The 17578-nt window shown below is 44.8% G+C and overlaps 1 protein-coding gene across 1 annotated transcript in view; it reads left to right on the top strand.

Moving 5' to 3' along the window:
* WWOX (WW domain containing oxidoreductase) overlaps positions 1–17578 on the top strand; it is a 1095008-nt gene that overhangs the window by 293087 nt on the left and 784343 nt on the right. The window contains exon 6 of the mRNA XM_006152600.3: positions 8484–8572. Coding sequence (XP_006152662.1) covers positions 8484–8572 — 89 coding nt within the window. The remainder of the gene's footprint in view (positions 1–8483; positions 8573–17578) is intronic.

Here is a 17578-nt window from a genome sequence, read left to right as displayed (position 1 = left end):
CCCCCCTTCTCCCCTTTTGTGTTTGTGTGCACACACACACACACACACACACACACACACACACACACATGCACCTGGCATGACTTTAAGCCATTGGGTCTGGTATTTGAACCACAGTCAACTACATGGGAGTCCAGTGATAGCCATTACACCATCTGCTGGCCCCAGCCCTTCACTTTAATCTATGTATGTCTTTATCCATGAGATGCATTTCTTGTAGGGAATGGATTGAGGGTTTCTGTTTTTGTTTGTTTGTTTGTTTGTTATCCATTTGACCAGTCTGTGTCTCTTGATTGGAGAATTTAATCCATTAACATTCAGTGTTATTATTGATATTTCTGGCCTTGTTCCTACCTTTAAGTTGGCTATTGTCTTGGTTATCTTTTATTTCCTTATTTATGTCTGTTTGTTCTTTACTTTTCCTGGAACAAGACTCTTTTAAGAGTTTCCTGAAGAGCTGATCTGGTCTTGGCAAATTCTTTCAGGTTATGTTTGTCTGAGAACATTTTAATCTTTTTTGCTCATATGAAGGATAATCTTGCTGGGTATAATCATCTTGGTTCAAATTGTTTCTCTCTCTTTTTTTTTTTTTTAAATTGTTTCTCTCTTAACACTTCCATTATATCTTCCCATTTTTCCTTGCTTGCATTATTTCTTTTGAAAGGTCTGGTGTTAGCCTGCTAGGATGACATTTGTAAGTCATTTGATGTTTTCCTCTTGCTAATTTTAGTTTCTTGTCTCCCCCCCCCCCCCCCCCCCCGCCAGAGGTTTTTGCTAGAGGGCATTTGCGCTCACCAGAGAGACAGAGAGACAGAAAGTGAGAAATCACCCCCCAGGGAGGGATGGCCATGCCACAATCCCTTCTCCTCCATTCTCCTCTTTGGATCTCAGGCACGCACGCACACGTGCCTGGCGTGAGTCCAAGCCACGGGGTCCGGGACTCAAACCGCGGCCAGCTACATGGGAGTTCAGTAACATAGCCATTACACTAACTGCTGGTCCCAGTATCTTGTCTTTATCTGTGGTTTTGGCCAGTCTGCTGAACATGATCTTCTGTGGTTTATTCTATTTGTATTTATTTATCCTTTGTATTTCTTGGGTCTGGATGTTTGAGTGTTTCTCTAGACTTGGTAAGTTTTCTTCCACAATTTCATGGAATAGGTTTTTCATGCCTTTATTAGTTTCTTCACCTTCTGGGATATCAGTTATTCAGATGTTTATTCATTTAATGGAATTTAGTATTTCTTATATATTATCCTCATTTAATTTTTTTCTCTGTCTTTTTGTTGTTTTTTCTAGGTCAGAGGTTTTGTCATCTATGTCTGAGATTCGATCTTCAGCATGGTCTAATCAGCTTTTAATACTTTCAAGAGAGGTTTTGAGTTCCTGTATTATAGTCTTCATCTCTAGTAGTTTCATTTGATTCTCTCTTATGATGTGCATTTCTTCTTTCAAATTGTGGAAGGACTTCCTTATCTCCTGGAGTTCGTTGTCTTTTTTCTGTTCCAACTCATAGAGTTTTGTTACTATGAATGTTCTGAATTCTTTCTCAGACATTTTGGTAAATTATTCTGTTTTTTTTTTTTTTTTTTTCCCAAGAGATGGAGGAGAGTTATTATGTTCTTTTGATGGAGACATATTTTCTTTTTTTCTTTTTTTCTTTTTTTATCTTGAGGCTCTTCTGCGACTTCTAGCCATTGGGTGATATATTCATTCTTAGATACCTTTCTGAAAAAAAAATGTTTCTGCCACTGGGAAGTTGTTTGCTTCCCTTCTGCTGTGGATTGCTTCTGTTCCAAAGTTGCTCTTCCGCTGTGTTTTAGCAATGTGGTCTCCACTGGAAGAATTTTCTATTCATGTTTTTGAAGAGCAGTTTCTCCTTTTTTGCAGGTGGTTCAGTATGGAGCAAGGATCCCTGGGAGCCTCTCAATGCTTGCTGGCTGGGAGGATGGGTGTTCTGGGGTTGGGGGCTGGGACTGTAGCTGGAGCTGAGGTCCAATGGATGCCCTGCCTCAGTTTCCCTGACTGGACAGGGGGCTGCAGATGGAAATGGGTTCTGCTTGAGAAATGGGAGCTTCCCTTGCTGTCTGGGAAGAGGGGAGCTCTGGGGTTGGGGACTGGAGCTGGAGCTAGGGTCCAGTGGAGGGCTGTGGTCCATTCCTTGTACACATTATGTCTTGTCATTACTCTAACCATCTAAGCAAATACCATTAGTCTGTTGGGAATGTCTCGACTCATTTTTCTGTTTTTCTATACAAAATGCACCAGGACTGTCCCAATAACCCAATATTATGTCCATTCTCACATAAGGCAACTGAGGCTCTGGGCATTCCAGCAGCTTCCCTGAAGTCACATCACCAGTGGTGTGGTCGTGCTGGGTTGAGGCTTCCGTTTTCTGCTGAAAATGATAACATCTCGTTTTTCTGTTTAAATACTGCATACTCCACATATGGTTCCTTTGGTTTCAGGCAGTATCACATCTGAGTCACACTTGACTAATTTATAGTCATAAAATGATACTAGAGATTGCTGTTGCATAACAACAAGTTACCCCCTTATTCTACATTTACAGACTTGTGTCACTGGTACAGGTTTTAAAACTCAGTAAAGAGACCAAAAAGGCTTAGTATATTGAGGGCACCAATAGCAAGTGCCTGTGTGTCCCAGGGAATGGAAGTACGTGGCTTGCTTAATTATGTCTCTCTGGCTGAGCGCGGAGTGTCAGGAGCAGGTGGGCTCTGGAGCTACTTAGAAGTTGTTTGATGCTGCCTCTGTGAGATGCCACCTGTGCAGTTCTCTCTTAAAATGATGAGTAGTATCATCTGTATGCATAGCTTAAAATATAGGAATGCTCCTATCTTCCCTGAGACGATATGTTTATGTGTTGGTGTGGTTTGAAGAAGGAGTGAGGGTTGAGTAAGTGTTGGGAGAGGCATTTTATAGCATTCCAAGATTCAGTGTTTTAAGTATAGAGCAATATCTATTAAACCAGGTGTGTGAATGAACGGAAATTAAGTAGGAAGAGGTAAGTAGGAAGGAAGTGAATGGGGGCATATATGGAAGGAGAGTAGCAGTTTATTTTAGGGTGGTGGGATTTTAGGTGTTTTATTTATTTATTTTTTTGTTGTTGTTGTCATCCACATTCATTGTCTTTTCTAAATTTTCTATAGTTCATGTGAATGTAAAGCAGGAATTAGCCTGGAATCAGCCTGGAGAGATGGGGCCAGGTTGTGAGCTGTGTTAGTTCTTACTGTTCCTCACTACGTATTTCCATTTCTCCTATTTCTGGGTATGTAGAGTTGTACCTTCTCAAATCTAGACACAGCCACGTAACTCTGTGAAGGAATCTCAGTAGACGTAATACCTGCCACTGCTGAGTGGAAGAGTTTGAGGTCCCGTGTGCAGCTTACCACACTCCTTCCCCATGGTGCCAAAGACAGTGAAGTTGCTGGTTGTGGAGGCACATGGATAGCCACGATGAGCATGGGTCGTCACCTGGGGTGGATCTGACGTGTAAGCGAGCGGTGATTCTGAATTGTTTTAAGATACAGAGATTCGGGGACTGCTCCTTACTGAAGCTCATCCTGATGGGTACAAAGTATCTTGCCAGCCAGGGCTAAGAAATTTGGCCCATATATGTCGGTCATTCCAAGCTACGAAAGGAATTTTTATTTGTTTTTCCAATATATTGGGTTGTTGGACAAGTCAAGACATACTTATACATCATGACTTTTCCAACAGCACTGTAGAAAGCAAACGCTGGCCAGACTCGGCCTGAACTTCTTTCATGTTTTACATGTCCAGTGCCTGATTCTAACACCTCTCGATAAAAGCCACAGTTCTTTGGTAGTGATAGGACAGTTCCGAATCTTGAATGTGGTCATAGTTATACACACCTAGATATGTGATAAATGTCATATGATTATACATAATGATATACACGTAAAAGAAAATGACTGCATCTCAGAACTGGTGACATCCCAGTAATGACCATGGTCCAGTAAGTTGTACTGGTCCTATGTTGATTTCCGTGTTTTGATGCTGTGATGTGTGTATATAAGATGTCACCGTAGGAGAAGCTGGGCGATATATACATGGCCTTTTGTGTATCATTGTAGCCGTTCTTGCGACTCTATAATTTTTTCAAATGAAAAGTTAATAGCAACAAAAAGATAATGAGTTAAATCAACAAAGAACTGTACTCATTCACATATTCAACTGCAGGAAATCTCACATGGGCAGATCGAGTCTCTTGTCCTCACCTAAAGATCAGCTGTTCAGTTCCCCCAGATGTGTTGTGTTTGCAGTCTGTCAGCCACATCATTCCCATGTGGAGCATGCTCCATGATGTTTGTTGTTTTTATAAAGATGCTAAATTTGTTGAACAATAGAAAAGCAAATCTCCCAACACCCACACAAACATGTACACACACTCTACTTTTTTTGTTTGTTTTTTTTAAGTTTTTTTGCCATTGGGTATGTGTGCTTGCCAGAGAGACAGAAACAGTGAGAGGGAAAGTGAGACATCATGCCCCAGGGAGAATGGCCATACCATAATTTCTTCTTCTCTTGTGATTTTGGGCACACACACAAGCATGCCCAGAGTGATTTTTAATCTGCTAGGTCTGGGACTTGAATCTTGGTCAGTCATGTGGGAGTCCAGTGCCTTAGCCACCATTCTGCCTCCTGGCCTTCATACACTCTACTTCTTTTTTTTTTTTTTTTTTTTTGAGAGATTTTTCACTGTAGGGCGCATGCACTCGCCAGACAGAGAGAGACATAGAGACAGAAAGTGAGAAATCACCCCCCAGGGGGGATGGTCACGCCGCAATCCCTTCTCCTCCATTCTCCTCTCGGGATCTTGGGCACGCACGCACACGCGCCCGGCGTGAGTTTTAAGCCACCGGGTCCGGGACACGAACCGCAGTTGACTACATGGGAGTCCAGCGACATAGCCATTATGCTAACTGCTGGTTCCCCATACACTCTACTTCTAAAAGCTCCTTTTCCTCCTTCAGACTCACTGTGTTGCATTCCACCTTTCTCAGGGTTGGTAGCAGAAACAGGAAACCTGTTACCTGGGCAGGAGAATTACCTGAGTAACAGTGTGTGGACTTGAATCACTGTCCCCAGGAGCCTAGTAACCTACAGCTGTAGAGTAGTCTGTTGAACTACTTGATGGCGTGTGACCCCTGGCTCCACCGATGGATATGTCCTGATTTTGTTCTTAGTGATAGTGGCAGCCCTGTGCTCTGTTTTGAAGTAAAGGATGAAAGCCAAAGACAGCTTACCAATCACAAGTTCCATGGAGAAGAACACATGGTGGCTGAGCTGTGCGGACATTTTCATTGGAAAATTGCTTTGGAGTCACCATCTGGGAATGCTCTACCTGCTTTATGGGAGGAATACATACATGCATTGTTATAATATGCATCTGCCTATCTTTTGAGGTGTCCACGGAGGGCTAGAGGAAGGATCTCTGACATCCCCTCCACAATCTAACATAGGAGTCTGTGAGTGGTAGAGTGTCATACTCTTACATGCGTAAGATGGGGACCAGAGGTGGTAGGAGGAGGGCGAAAGGCCACTTTATTTACTAATTTCTGCAGGTCATATCGAGTACTTGTGTTTATGAGGCATAAGAATCTCTGTTGGGTGGGCCAGCAGGTGGCGTGGTAGTGGAAGTGCTGGACTTCCTCATGACCGACTGTGGTTTGAGTCTCAGACCTGACGGCTTGCTTGTTCACATCCCTTCATCCCTTCTCTCTCTCTCTCTCTCTCTCTGTCTCTTTCTTGTGAGTGCATGTGCCCTATAGCAAACTGAAAATAATGATATAATAATAAAATTTAAAAAGTTATTTAAGAAAAATTCATCTCTGTGGGGAATACAAGTTAGACATGGGCAGGTTTAACAGTCTGAAGAGATTTTCAGCCCTCAGGTTAAGTTTCAGCTGCTCAGACAGAAGGCCCATGGGGCGTCGTCCCTCACGTGGAGGCTCAGACTCTCGACCAGTGTGGGGCTTCTTTCCCTCCTCCTGGTTCTTTCCGTCCTCCTGGTGGAATCTCCTTGTAGAAAGAGGGCCTTGACCTCACCTCTCAGTAGAGACCTTCCAGCTCTATTACTGTCTTTCTTTTTTTTTTTTTTAAAGACTTATTTAATTTTTTTATTCTTATTATCATTATTATTTTAATTTACTATAGGGCACTTGTGTTCACCAGAGAAAGAAAGACAGAGCAAGAGAGAGAGAGTGAGGAAGGCTCCAGGTCTGGGCCTTGCACCACGGTCAGCCGTATGGGAGTCCAGCACCCTAACTACAATGCCACCTGCTGGCCCCTCTATTTTTTCTTATCTTAGAAAACGAACAAATCTGAAGCACTGACAGTCGCCCCCCCACCCCCTTTTCTTTGGATCATGTTAATGCTCTTCCTCCTTCCAAAATCAGTACATTTGAGTATCTGCCACTGTCATCCCAGACCAGGAATTTATATCCGCACTGGCCAGTCTCTCCTTTGCTGCTCACATACTCGTGGGGTTTGTGGACATCATTTAATTACTTTCCACCACCTTTCCCTAAGTCTGGGATCTGATAGTAAATGTGACCTGGATCCTCCAGGATCTAATATTCAGTGATCTGGCTGGTGGTGGTCTTCAGGGAGGACCCTGGATATCATCACCATCATTTTTTCCACCAGACTCTGCCATAGCCCACCATAGACCATTTACTGCTGAGTAGCATCAGGGCAAAAAATTGACACAACAGACCTGTCATTTCCTTCTAGCTAAACTTAATAAATACCTTCTGTCTTTTAGACAAGGTGTTAGGTGCTTAACGTACCCTCACAACATTATCAGTAGATAATCAATATTTTTTCAGGGGGAGAGGTTTTTGCTGTAGGGCGTGTGTGCTCGCCAGACAGACAGAGAGAGACATAGAGACACAAAGAGAGAAATCACCCCCCCTGGGGGGATGGTCATGCCGCAATCCCTTCTTCTCCATTCTCCTCTCGGGATCCTGGGCATGCATGCACACGCGCCCGACATGAGTTTTAAGCCACCGGGTCTGGGACGCGAACCGCGGTCTACTACGTGGGAGTCCAGCGACATAGCCATTACGCTAACTGCTGGTTCCCAGTAGATAATCAATATTCATATTTTCCAAATAAGGAAACTGAGACCCTGAAAATTTTAATGGTCCGAAGGCACCATGCTTTATAGCCATGGCTGCCTGAAATTTATTGTTCAAAGCTTAGGGCTTGGGTTACAGCCCAGAACTTAGGTGGCCAAGATAAACTGGCTGCAGAAACACTAAACATCTCAGTGCAAGTTGTGTGCCTCCCCAAATCAGACGAGCCGTATGCAAGGTGTTCTCAGCTCTGCTGTTTGCCTCTCTTCAGATGGCATTAGAGATGTCATGTGTTTCTCCTTAGTCTTCCTTAAGCTTCACAATCAAGTCTAGAGTTCCCAAGTTACCCATTTATTTTATAGTCTGCTTCTTACCCAAATAGGCTGGTGGCCCCAGAGCTGTTGGCTCTACCTGCTCTGGGAGAGCGAGGTCCAGAGGTGGTAGTATTTAATCTCATAATCTGAAGTCTACCTAGACTTCAAAACTGGGAGTACCTTATAAACACAAGGCAAGTCAGAAGGGCAGCCCTGAGATGTAGTCTTCCAGCATTATGCTGCAAAGAACATAGTGGATGGGGCATGATTATTTCAAATCCTGACCTCTTCAGAGCTTTTGGTTTCCTGCTTGGAGGAAACTTGGTCTTTAGTGTCCAGCTAACTAGGGATCGATCCTCACCTGCACCCTTTCCTTAGATCATCTCTTGTAAGACGCACATTGTAAAATAGAAACCATATTCTTGTCTTTCACGTGTGAGGATTAAATGAGATGGTGCATATAAAGTCTCAGGCCATGGTAGGCTCTGCGTAGATCATCCCCGTTGTGACATGCACCTCACCTGTCTCCTGGAGAATTTTCTGGCATACCAAGTCAGGGTTCTCTGGTAGAAATGAGCCTTGCCTGCTTTTGTACTTTGTATTAATGCATCGTCTTAGTTTTCGATATAGGCTTGGTGGAAACCTTCCAGAACTGGATAGCAACTTTTGAGAATAAATGTCTACCACATGGTTGGCCAAGCCAAGTTCTGTCCTGGTGTTCCCCTGCCCTATGTTTCAGCTTTTTAGGATGCAGATGGAGAGGAGAGTGCGTTAGCCTGAAGAGGTTTGGAGCCTGTTTCGCTTGCTGAGGGAAACAGCACAGGCCCAAGCCTGCAGGTTTAGCAGAGTCCCAGTTTTCCATCCTCCCTGAACTTGGCAGTAAAAGCCCTGCTCTTCCATTCATTCCCATGATTTATATTCTCTCTGGGCGTCTAATATTAAACAGGGGAATTCCGACATGTTCCATAACACATTTACTGTAACTTGATACCATGAACTAAACTTGCTGTTATTTATCATTTCTTTTTATTTTCTTTCCTTCCAGCATAAAGCCAAGGTAGAAGCAATGACCCTGGACCTCGCTCTGCTCCGCAGCGTGCAGCATTTTGCTGAAGCGTTCAAGGCCAAGAATGTGTGAGTGTTCCAGTGGAGGGTTATAGATCATAATTTCTTGCTATTGTAATGTCTTTATCAGATGAGCACGATCGGGCGAACGCAAGGCTGTTGTGTTGTGTTGGCATCCGAACAAGAGGCTCATTTGTATTGGCCCTGTTAAGGTGGACCGTAGTTCCTTGATTCTAAGTCACCCTCATTATGAGATGTGTCATCAATCTAATAACAGCTTCCCAGATGAAAATAAAAGGGAGACACTATTAAAGCACTAGTAAAAGTGGCTAATAAAAGCCAGGCAGTTGCAAGATGCATCCTGATCGTGGACATTTTGCTGTGCATCTCAGCGTCCAGGAGAAGTATATTTGAACTGCGTTCAGGAACAGATGATCTCAGTTGTCTAGTCCCGCGGGGGAGGGGGGGGTGGGAGGGCTGAAATTCAGAGCCCTGGGAAGAGCTAAGAAGCCTGTAAAGACATGATGTGCATGGACACCACTCCAAATCGTAGACTCTCAAAGTGACAAGCACACTCCTGTTTTCATTCTTTTTCAGTCTTTCAAGTTGCTAGAAGGAGGCCTTAGTTAGGGTATGTTTTTATTTTTGTTTTTAATATTTTTTTTAAGAGGTTTTTACCTGAGGGCTCATGCAACAGTGACAGTGAAAGGGAAAGTAAGAAATCAGCCTCCGGAGGGGAATGTCCACACCACAATCCCTTTTCCTCTATTCTCCTCATGGGATATTGGGCATGCATGCACACATACCTGGTGTGATTTTCAAGTCACCAGTCATGGGCCTCAAACCGCAGTTGGCCATGTGGGAGTCCAGTGAAGTAAGCACTATGCCCTCTGCTGGCCCTGGCTGGTATTTTTTGAAGCCATACATGCTGATCTCCCTTTCTAACAGAGAGAGAGAAATTGGAGTGGGGGAGTAGATCCTAGCTATATTTTAGTTAGAATATTTTGTTGCCAACCGTTTATTTTTACAATTAGCTTAGATTTAGGGCAAGCAGTACTGGCTTCTCATGTAACATAGTGGCTTAAATTTCATTAATAAATAACTTCATTTATTTTTTTCTTCTTTGAGTTGATTTAAACACTAGGATTAAGTTTATTCTAGTGCAAGAGGTGCCAAGGATAAGATAATTACGCAAATGGCTCCAGAACTAGTGAATCTGGAGAACTCGTGAATGACAAGCTGTCTGTGGGTTAGGCTCTGTCAAGGACATTTCTCTGACAGTTCTCCAAGCAGAAGGAAGTGAGGGAGGGGAATGTGAGCCAGCTGGTCGAATGGTGCTTGTTGGCGCTGACCCCATGACACTGCCCAGTGCCCAGTCCTTCCCATGTTTCTCCTACTTTCTCACTCTGCTTTAAAACTATTAAAAAGTTTGGTCTCCAAGGCTCTTTCTGGAGCAAGCAAGTGACCTGAGTCCTTGAGGTCTCTTTCTGAGGCCGGAGTCTTTCATGAGAGTTGCTCCATCAGGAAGTGCAGGCCCGGTGCTATCTCCTAGAACAGTTAGTTGATGTTCCCAGCCAGCCAACCTGGGGGAGCCCCACCACGGGCCCTGCGCAGTGCCTGGCAGTTGGAAGTAGCTGTCACTTGCCAGAAATGTCAGAAAGCCTCAACTCAGGGCCCAGCCTCAGCTTCTATGACATTCAACGTTTAGTCCTTCATCTTTCACTTACCCCCTTTTTCACTCAACGCACGTGCAACCAGAGCCCGCAAAGCCCCAGGCATTCCTCTGGGCTCTGGTAGAAGAGTGGTGGCACTTGGAAACCAAGCTAACCTCAGACCAGGCATAATCTCAGTCGTCAGCAAGCAGGTTCTGATTACTCATGACCAACTCCTCAACCTAGTCTGTCTGTGGTTGTTTAGAAAGGAATATTAATAGCGGTAACAGTGGCAGAGATAATAGCTCATTCATGGTGGGCTTATTTGGGGCCACACACTGGGAACGTTTGGCATGCATTCTCTGATTTAATTTGCAAAGCAGTCCTTCCTGGTTGGTGGTGTTATAACCCCTATCATACAGACAAGGAGGTTAGGCTAGAGAGGATGCATAGCTTATTCAAAGGCACATGGTAGGTGGCGGGGCTGAGGTCCTGTGCGGTTGGTCACTCCAGGGCTCCTACTCAGTTACCATGGTCTACTCTCTTTTATTTTAAAATTTAAAAAAATCACTTATTTGTATAACTTTTATTATTATTTTTAAATTTGCTATAGGGCAAATCTCTCTCTCTCTCTCACCAAAGAGAGAGAGGAAGAGGGAAATTGAGAGAACAAGCAGCCAGTCTGAGACTCACATCACAGTTGGCCATGTGGGAGTCCAGCACCTTAACCACCATGCCACCTGCTGGCCCCACACTCTCTCTTACCTTTTTTACTTGTTTGTTTTTTTGTTTTGTTGTTGTGTTTTTTAAAGAGAAATTTTTGCTATAGGGCATGTGTACTCACTGGGGAGACAGAAAGAGAGAAAGTGAGAAATCACCCACCAGGGGGATGGCTGTGCCACAATTCCTTCTTCTCTATTCTCCTTGTGGGATTTTGGCCAAATATGCACACACACCTAGCATGAGTTTCAAGCTGCTGGATCTGGGACTTGAACTGCAGCTGGCCATGTGGGAGTCTAGCGCTTTAATCACTATGCCATGTGTTGTTCCCCACTCTCTTTTATCTTAAATGGGGAGAAATTGGAGACTCAGAGACCTTGAGTGACTTTCCTAGGGTCTCTTGGCAGGTTGGTGGCAGAGGCTGGTTTTAGGTCTAGTTCTGCCTCTGTCCTCTCTGGATGCCTGACTGTTTAGGAAGATCTCACGCTCATCGCCAGTACCGTCTGCCTCTCGGACCCGGGTCAGACCGCGAAGGAAGGGAGCGGCTTTGCTGAGGAGTGCCAATCCTTACATAGCAGGGTCATCTTCCATGTCTTCCCGGGATCATTAGTTTTTAACCATTAAGCAGTTCGGAAATCTTCAAATCAAGTGCCTTTTGTAATCACGCAGCTCAGGCTCTCGGAGGAAGCTATCCCCCATTTTGCCCTAATCCTCAATTTTAACAAGCGACTTTGAATTGTTGTACTTTTAGGCTCCGAAACAAGGGCGATTCTCCTTTTAGAACACTCTGCAGCACAAACCTCTTTGTATCTGTCTCTTGAGAGTACAGGATTTTACATGGCTTAGAGAAATATTGTGGTGGCGAAAATATGCATAAAAAAGCGAGTGATTTTACTTTTGAAATCCTGCCAGAGTGAAATCTCTCATGGATAGGCAGATGACAGTTTAGTACTTACAGGTCTTTCGATTCTGAGAACTGTCAGAAGTGAATTTAAGTGCCGGTGACTGGGCTGCCAAAAAACATGTGTAAGTCTATTCTTATCATCACCTCCCATCTTTAGACATTAAAATTTCCGTGTGTGTAAAACATAATGACAAATGAAAGCAGGGCTGCCAGTGCAGAACCAATCTCCCTGTGTGCTGTTGGACTGAGGAGAGGGAAAACCCTGAAATTTAAATTCCACGTGGATGCCCTGTTTCCTATACCATTTCAAAGCCTGCGTAGGAGCGAGCCCGAGCCCTAGCAGGCCCCCATCCTGTGCACGTTCATTCCCTCACTCGTGCTCTGGCTCAAGTGTGCCTCCACTCTGTGGCAGGCTGAGGGCTCATGCAACAGTGACAGTGAAAGGGAAAGTAAGAAATCAGCCTCCGGAGGGGAATGTCCACACCACAATCCCTTTTCCTCTATTCTCCTCATGGGATATTGGGCATGCATGCACACATACCTGGTGTGATTTTCAAGTCACCAGTCATGGGCCTCAAACCGCAGTTGGCCATGTGGGAGTCCAGTGAAGTAAGCACTATGCCCTCTGCTGGCCCTGGCTGGTATTTTTTGAAGCCATACATGCTGATCTCCCTTTCTAACAGAGAGAGAGAAATTGGAGTGGGGGAGTAGATCCTAGCTATATTTTAGTTAGAATATTTTGTTGCCAACCGTTTATTTTTACAATTAGCTTAGATTTAGGGCAAGCAGTACTGGCTTCTCATGTAACATAGTGGCTTAAATTTCATTAATAAATAACTTCATTTATTTTTTTCTTCTTTGAGTTGATTTAAACACTAGGATTAAGTTTATTCTAGTGCAAGAGGTGCCAAGGATAAGATAATTACGCAAATGGCTCCAGAACTAGTGAATCTGGAGAACTCGTGAATGACAAGCTGTCTGTGGGTTAGGCTCTGTCAAGGACATTTCTCTGACAGTTCTCCAAGCAGAAGGAAGTGAGGGAGGGGAATGTGAGCCAGCTGGTCGAATGGTGCTTGTTGGCGCTGACCCCATGACACTGCCCAGTGCCCAGTCCTTCCCATGTTTCTCCTACTTTCTCACTCTGCTTTAAAACTATTAAAAAGTTTGGTCTCCAAGGCTCTTTCTGGAGCAAGCAAGTGACCTGAGTCCTTGAGGTCTCTTTCTGAGGCCGGAGTCTTTCATGAGAGTTGCTCCATCAGGAAGTGCAGGCCCGGTGCTATCTCCTAGAACAGTTAGTTGATGTTCCCAGCCAGCCAACCTGGGGGAGCCCCACCACGGGCCCTGCGCAGTGCCTGGCAGTTGGAAGTAGCTGTCACTTGCCAGAAATGTCAGAAAGCCTCAACTCAGGGCCCAGCCTCAGCTTCTATGACATTCAACGTTTAGTCCTTCATCTTTCACTTACCCCCTTTTTCACTCAACGCACGTGCAACCAGAGCCCGCAAAGCCCCAGGCATTCCTCTGGGCTCTGGTAGAAGAGTGGTGGCACTTGGAAACCAAGCTAACCTCAGACCAGGCATAATCTCAGTCGTCAGCAAGCAGGTTCTGATTACTCATGACCAACTCCTCAACCTAGTCTGTCTGTGGTTGTTTAGAAAGGAATATTAATAGCGGTAACAGTGGCAGAGATAATAGCTCATTCATGGTGGGCTTATTTGGGGCCACACACTGGGAACGTTTGGCATGCATTCTCTGATTTAATTTGCAAAGCAGTCCTTCCTGGTTGGTGGTGTTATAACCCCTATCATACAGACAAGGAGGTTAGGCTAGAGAGGATGCATAGCTTATTCAAAGGCACATGGTAGGTGGCGGGGCTGAGGTCCTGTGCGGTTGGTCACTCCAGGGCTCCTACTCAGTTACCATGGTCTACTCTCTTTTATTTTAAAATTTAAAAAAATCACTTATTTGTATAACTTTTATTATTATTTTTAAATTTGCTATAGGGCAAATCTCTCTCTCTCTCTCACCAAAGAGAGAGAGGAAGAGGGAAATTGAGAGAACAAGCAGCCAGTCTGAGACTCACATCACAGTTATTAAAGCACTAGTAAAAGTGGCTAATAAAAGCCAGGCAGTTGCAAGATGCATCCTGATCGTGGACATTTTGCTGTGCATCTCAGCGTCCAGGAGAAGTATATTTGAACTGCGTTCAGGAACAGATGATCTCAGTTGTCTAGTCCCGCGGGGGAGGGGGGGGTGGGAGGGCTGAAATTCAGAGCCCTGGGAAGAGCTAAGAAGCCTGTAAAGACATGATGTGCATGGACACCACTCCAAATCGTAGACTCTCAAAGTGACAAGCACACTCCTGTTTTCATTCTTTTTCAGTCTTTCAAGTTGCTAGAAGGAGGCCTTAGTTAGGGTATGTTTTTATTTTTGTTTTTAATATTTTTTTTAAGAGGTTTTTACCTGAGGGCTCATGCAACAGTGACAGTGAAAGGGAAAGTAAGAAATCAGCCTCCGGAGGGGAATGTCCACACCACAATCCCTTTTCCTCTATTCTCCTCATGGGATATTGGGCATGCATGCACACATACCTGGTGTGATTTTCAAGTCACCAGTCATGGGCCTCAAACCGCAGTTGGCCATGTGGGAGTCCAGTGAAGTAAGCACTATGCCCTCTGCTGGCCCTGGCTGGTATTTTTTGAAGCCATACATGCTGATCTCCCTTTCTAACAGAGAGAGAGAAATTGGAGTGGGGGAGTAGATCCTAGCTATATTTTAGTTAGAATATTTTGTTGCCAACCGTTTATTTTTACAATTAGCTTAGATTTAGGGCAAGCAGTACTGGCTTCTCATGTAACATAGTGGCTTAAATTTCATTAATAAATAACTTCATTTATTTTTTTCTTCTTTGAGTTGATTTAAACACTAGGATTAAGTTTATTCTAGTGCAAGAGGTGCCAAGGATAAGATAATTACGCAAATGGCTCCAGAACTAGTGAATCTGGAGAACTCGTGAATGACAAGCTGTCTGTGGGTTAGGCTCTGTCAAGGACATTTCTCTGACAGTTCTCCAAGCAGAAGGAAGTGAGGGAGGGGAATGTGAGCCAGCTGGTCGAATGGTGCTTGTTGGCGCTGACCCCATGACACTGCCCAGTGCCCAGTCCTTCCCATGTTTCTCCTACTTTCTCACTCTGCTTTAAAACTATTAAAAAGTTTGGTCTCCAAGGCTCTTTCTGGAGCAAGCAAGTGACCTGAGTCCTTGAGGTCTCTTTCTGAGGCCGGAGTCTTTCATGAGAGTTGCTCCATCAGGAAGTGCAGGCCCGGTGCTATCTCCTAGAACAGTTAGTTGATGTTCCCAGCCAGCCAACCTGGGGGAGCCCCACCACGGGCCCTGCGCAGTGCCTGGCAGTTGGAAGTAGCTGTCACTTGCCAGAAATGTCAGAAAGCCTCAACTCAGGGCCCAGCCTCAGCTTCTATGACATTCAACGTTTAGTCCTTCATCTTTCACTTACCCCCTTTTTCACTCAACGCACGTGCAACCAGAGCCCGCAAAGCCCCAGGCATTCCTCTGGGCTCTGGTAGAAGAGTGGTGGCACTTGGAAACCAAGCTAACCTCAGACCAGGCATAATCTCAGTCGTCAGCAAGCAGGTTCTGATTACTCATGACCAACTCCTCAACCTAGTCTGTCTGTGGTTGTTTAGAAAGGAATATTAATAGCGGTAACAGTGGCAGAGATAATAGCTCATTCATGGTGGGCTTATTTGGGGCCACACACTGGGAACGTTTGGCATGCATTCTCTGATTTAATTTGCAAAGCAGTCCTTCCTGGTTGGTGGTGTTATAACCCCTATCATACAGACAAGGAGGTTAGGCTAGAGAGGATGCATAGCTTATTCAAAGGCACATGGTAGGTGGCGGGGCTGAGGTCCTGTGCGGTTGGTCACTCCAGGGCTCCTACTCAGTTACCATGGTCTACTCTCTTTTATTTTAAAATTTAAAAAAATCACTTATTTGTATAACTTTTATTATTATTTTTAAATTTGCTATAGGGCAAATCTCTCTCTCTCTCTCACCAAAGAGAGAGAGGAAGAGGGAAATTGAGAGAACAAGCAGCCAGTCTGAGACTCACATCACAGTTGGCCATGTGGGAGTCCAGCACCTTAACCACCATGCCACCTGCTGGCCCCACACTCTCTCTTACCTTTTTTACTTGTTTGTTTTTTTGTTTTGTTGTTGTGTTTTTTAAAGAGAAATTTTTGCTATAGGGCATGTGTACTCACTGGGGAGACAGAAAGAGAGAAAGTGAGAAATCACCCACCAGGGGGATGGCTGTGCCACAATTCCTTCTTCTCTATTCTCCTTGTGGGATTTTGGCCAAATATGCACACACACCTAGCATGAGTTTCAAGCTGCTGGATCTGGGACTTGAACTGCAGCTGGCCATAGTTAATCACTATGCCATGTGTTGTTCCCCACTCTCTTTTATCTTAAATGGGGAGAAATTGGAGACTCAGAGACCTTGAGTGACTTTCCTAGGGTCTCTTGGCAGGTTGGTGGCAGAGGCTGGTTTTAGGTCTAGTTCTGCCTCTGTCCTCTCTGGATGCCTGACTGTTTAGGAAGATCTCACGCTCATCGCCAGTACCGTCTGCCTCTCGGACCCGGGTCAGACCGCGAAGGAAGGGAGCGGCTTTGCTGAGGAGTGCCAATCCTTACATAGCAGGGTCATCTTCCATGTCTTCCCGGGATCATTAGTTTTTAACCATTAAGCAGTTCGGAAATCTTCAAATCAAGTGCCTTTTGTAATCACGCAGCTCAGGCTCTCGGAGGAAGCTATCCCCCATTTTGCCCTAATCCTCAATTTTAACAAGCGACTTTGAATTGTTGTACTTTTAGGCTCCGAAACAAGGGCGATTCTCCTTTTAGAACACTCTGCAGCACAAACCTCTTTGTATCTGTCTCTTGAGAGTACAGGATTTTACATGGCTTAGAGAAATATTGTGGTGGCGAAAATATGCATAAAAAAGCGAGTGATTTTACTTTTGAAATCCTGCCAGAGTGAAATCTCTCATGGATAGGCAGATGACAGTTTAGTACTTACAGGTCTTTCGATTCTGAGAACTGTCAGAAGTGAATTTAAGTGCCGGTGACTGGGCTGCCAAAAAACATGTGTAAGTCTATTCTTATCATCACCTCCCATCTTTAGACATTAAAATTTCCGTGTGTGTAAAACATAATGACAAATGAAAGCAGGGCTGCCAGTGCAGAACCAATCTCCCTGTGTGCTGTTGGACTGAGGAGAGGGAAAACCCTGAAATTTAAATTCCACGTGGATGCCCTGTTTCCTATACCATTTCAAAGCCTGCGTAGGAGCGAGCCCGAGCCCTAGCAGGCCCCCATCCTGTGCACGTTCATTCCCTCACTCGTGCTCTGGCTCAAGTGTGCCTCCACTCTGTGGCAGGCGGCCAGAAAGGTAGAAAAGATGTGAAACATAAACTCTGGTGGAAAATGCAGCTCAGAGGCCTGTGGAACCACCTGCCATTGGCCTTCCAGCAAATGCGGATTCAGCCTCTTCCGGGAGATCTTATTCTTCTTGCGGGGTGCTAGGGGAGCAGCTGTTTTGGAAGGAGCACTGCTGATAGCGATGACGGGAACGATAGCTGCTGGCCTGCGTTCTGTGCTGTGGAGGGCAGTGTGCTAAGCACTCACGTGTATCCTGCCCGCCATTGCTCCCATGAAGGCTCAACAGTTGCCACTGCTAGGCCTGTGTTAAAAATTAATCGCACAGAGAGATGAAGTCATGG

This window comes from Tupaia chinensis, unplaced genomic scaffold (genome assembly GCF_000334495.1).
Source record: "Tupaia chinensis unplaced genomic scaffold, TupChi_1.0 Scaffold000355_1, whole genome shotgun sequence".
NCBI lineage: Eukaryota > Metazoa > Chordata > Mammalia > Scandentia > Tupaiidae > Tupaia > Tupaia belangeri.
The sequence above is the reverse complement of the archived record's forward strand: the minus strand, read 5'-3'. Positions and strand labels throughout refer to the sequence as shown.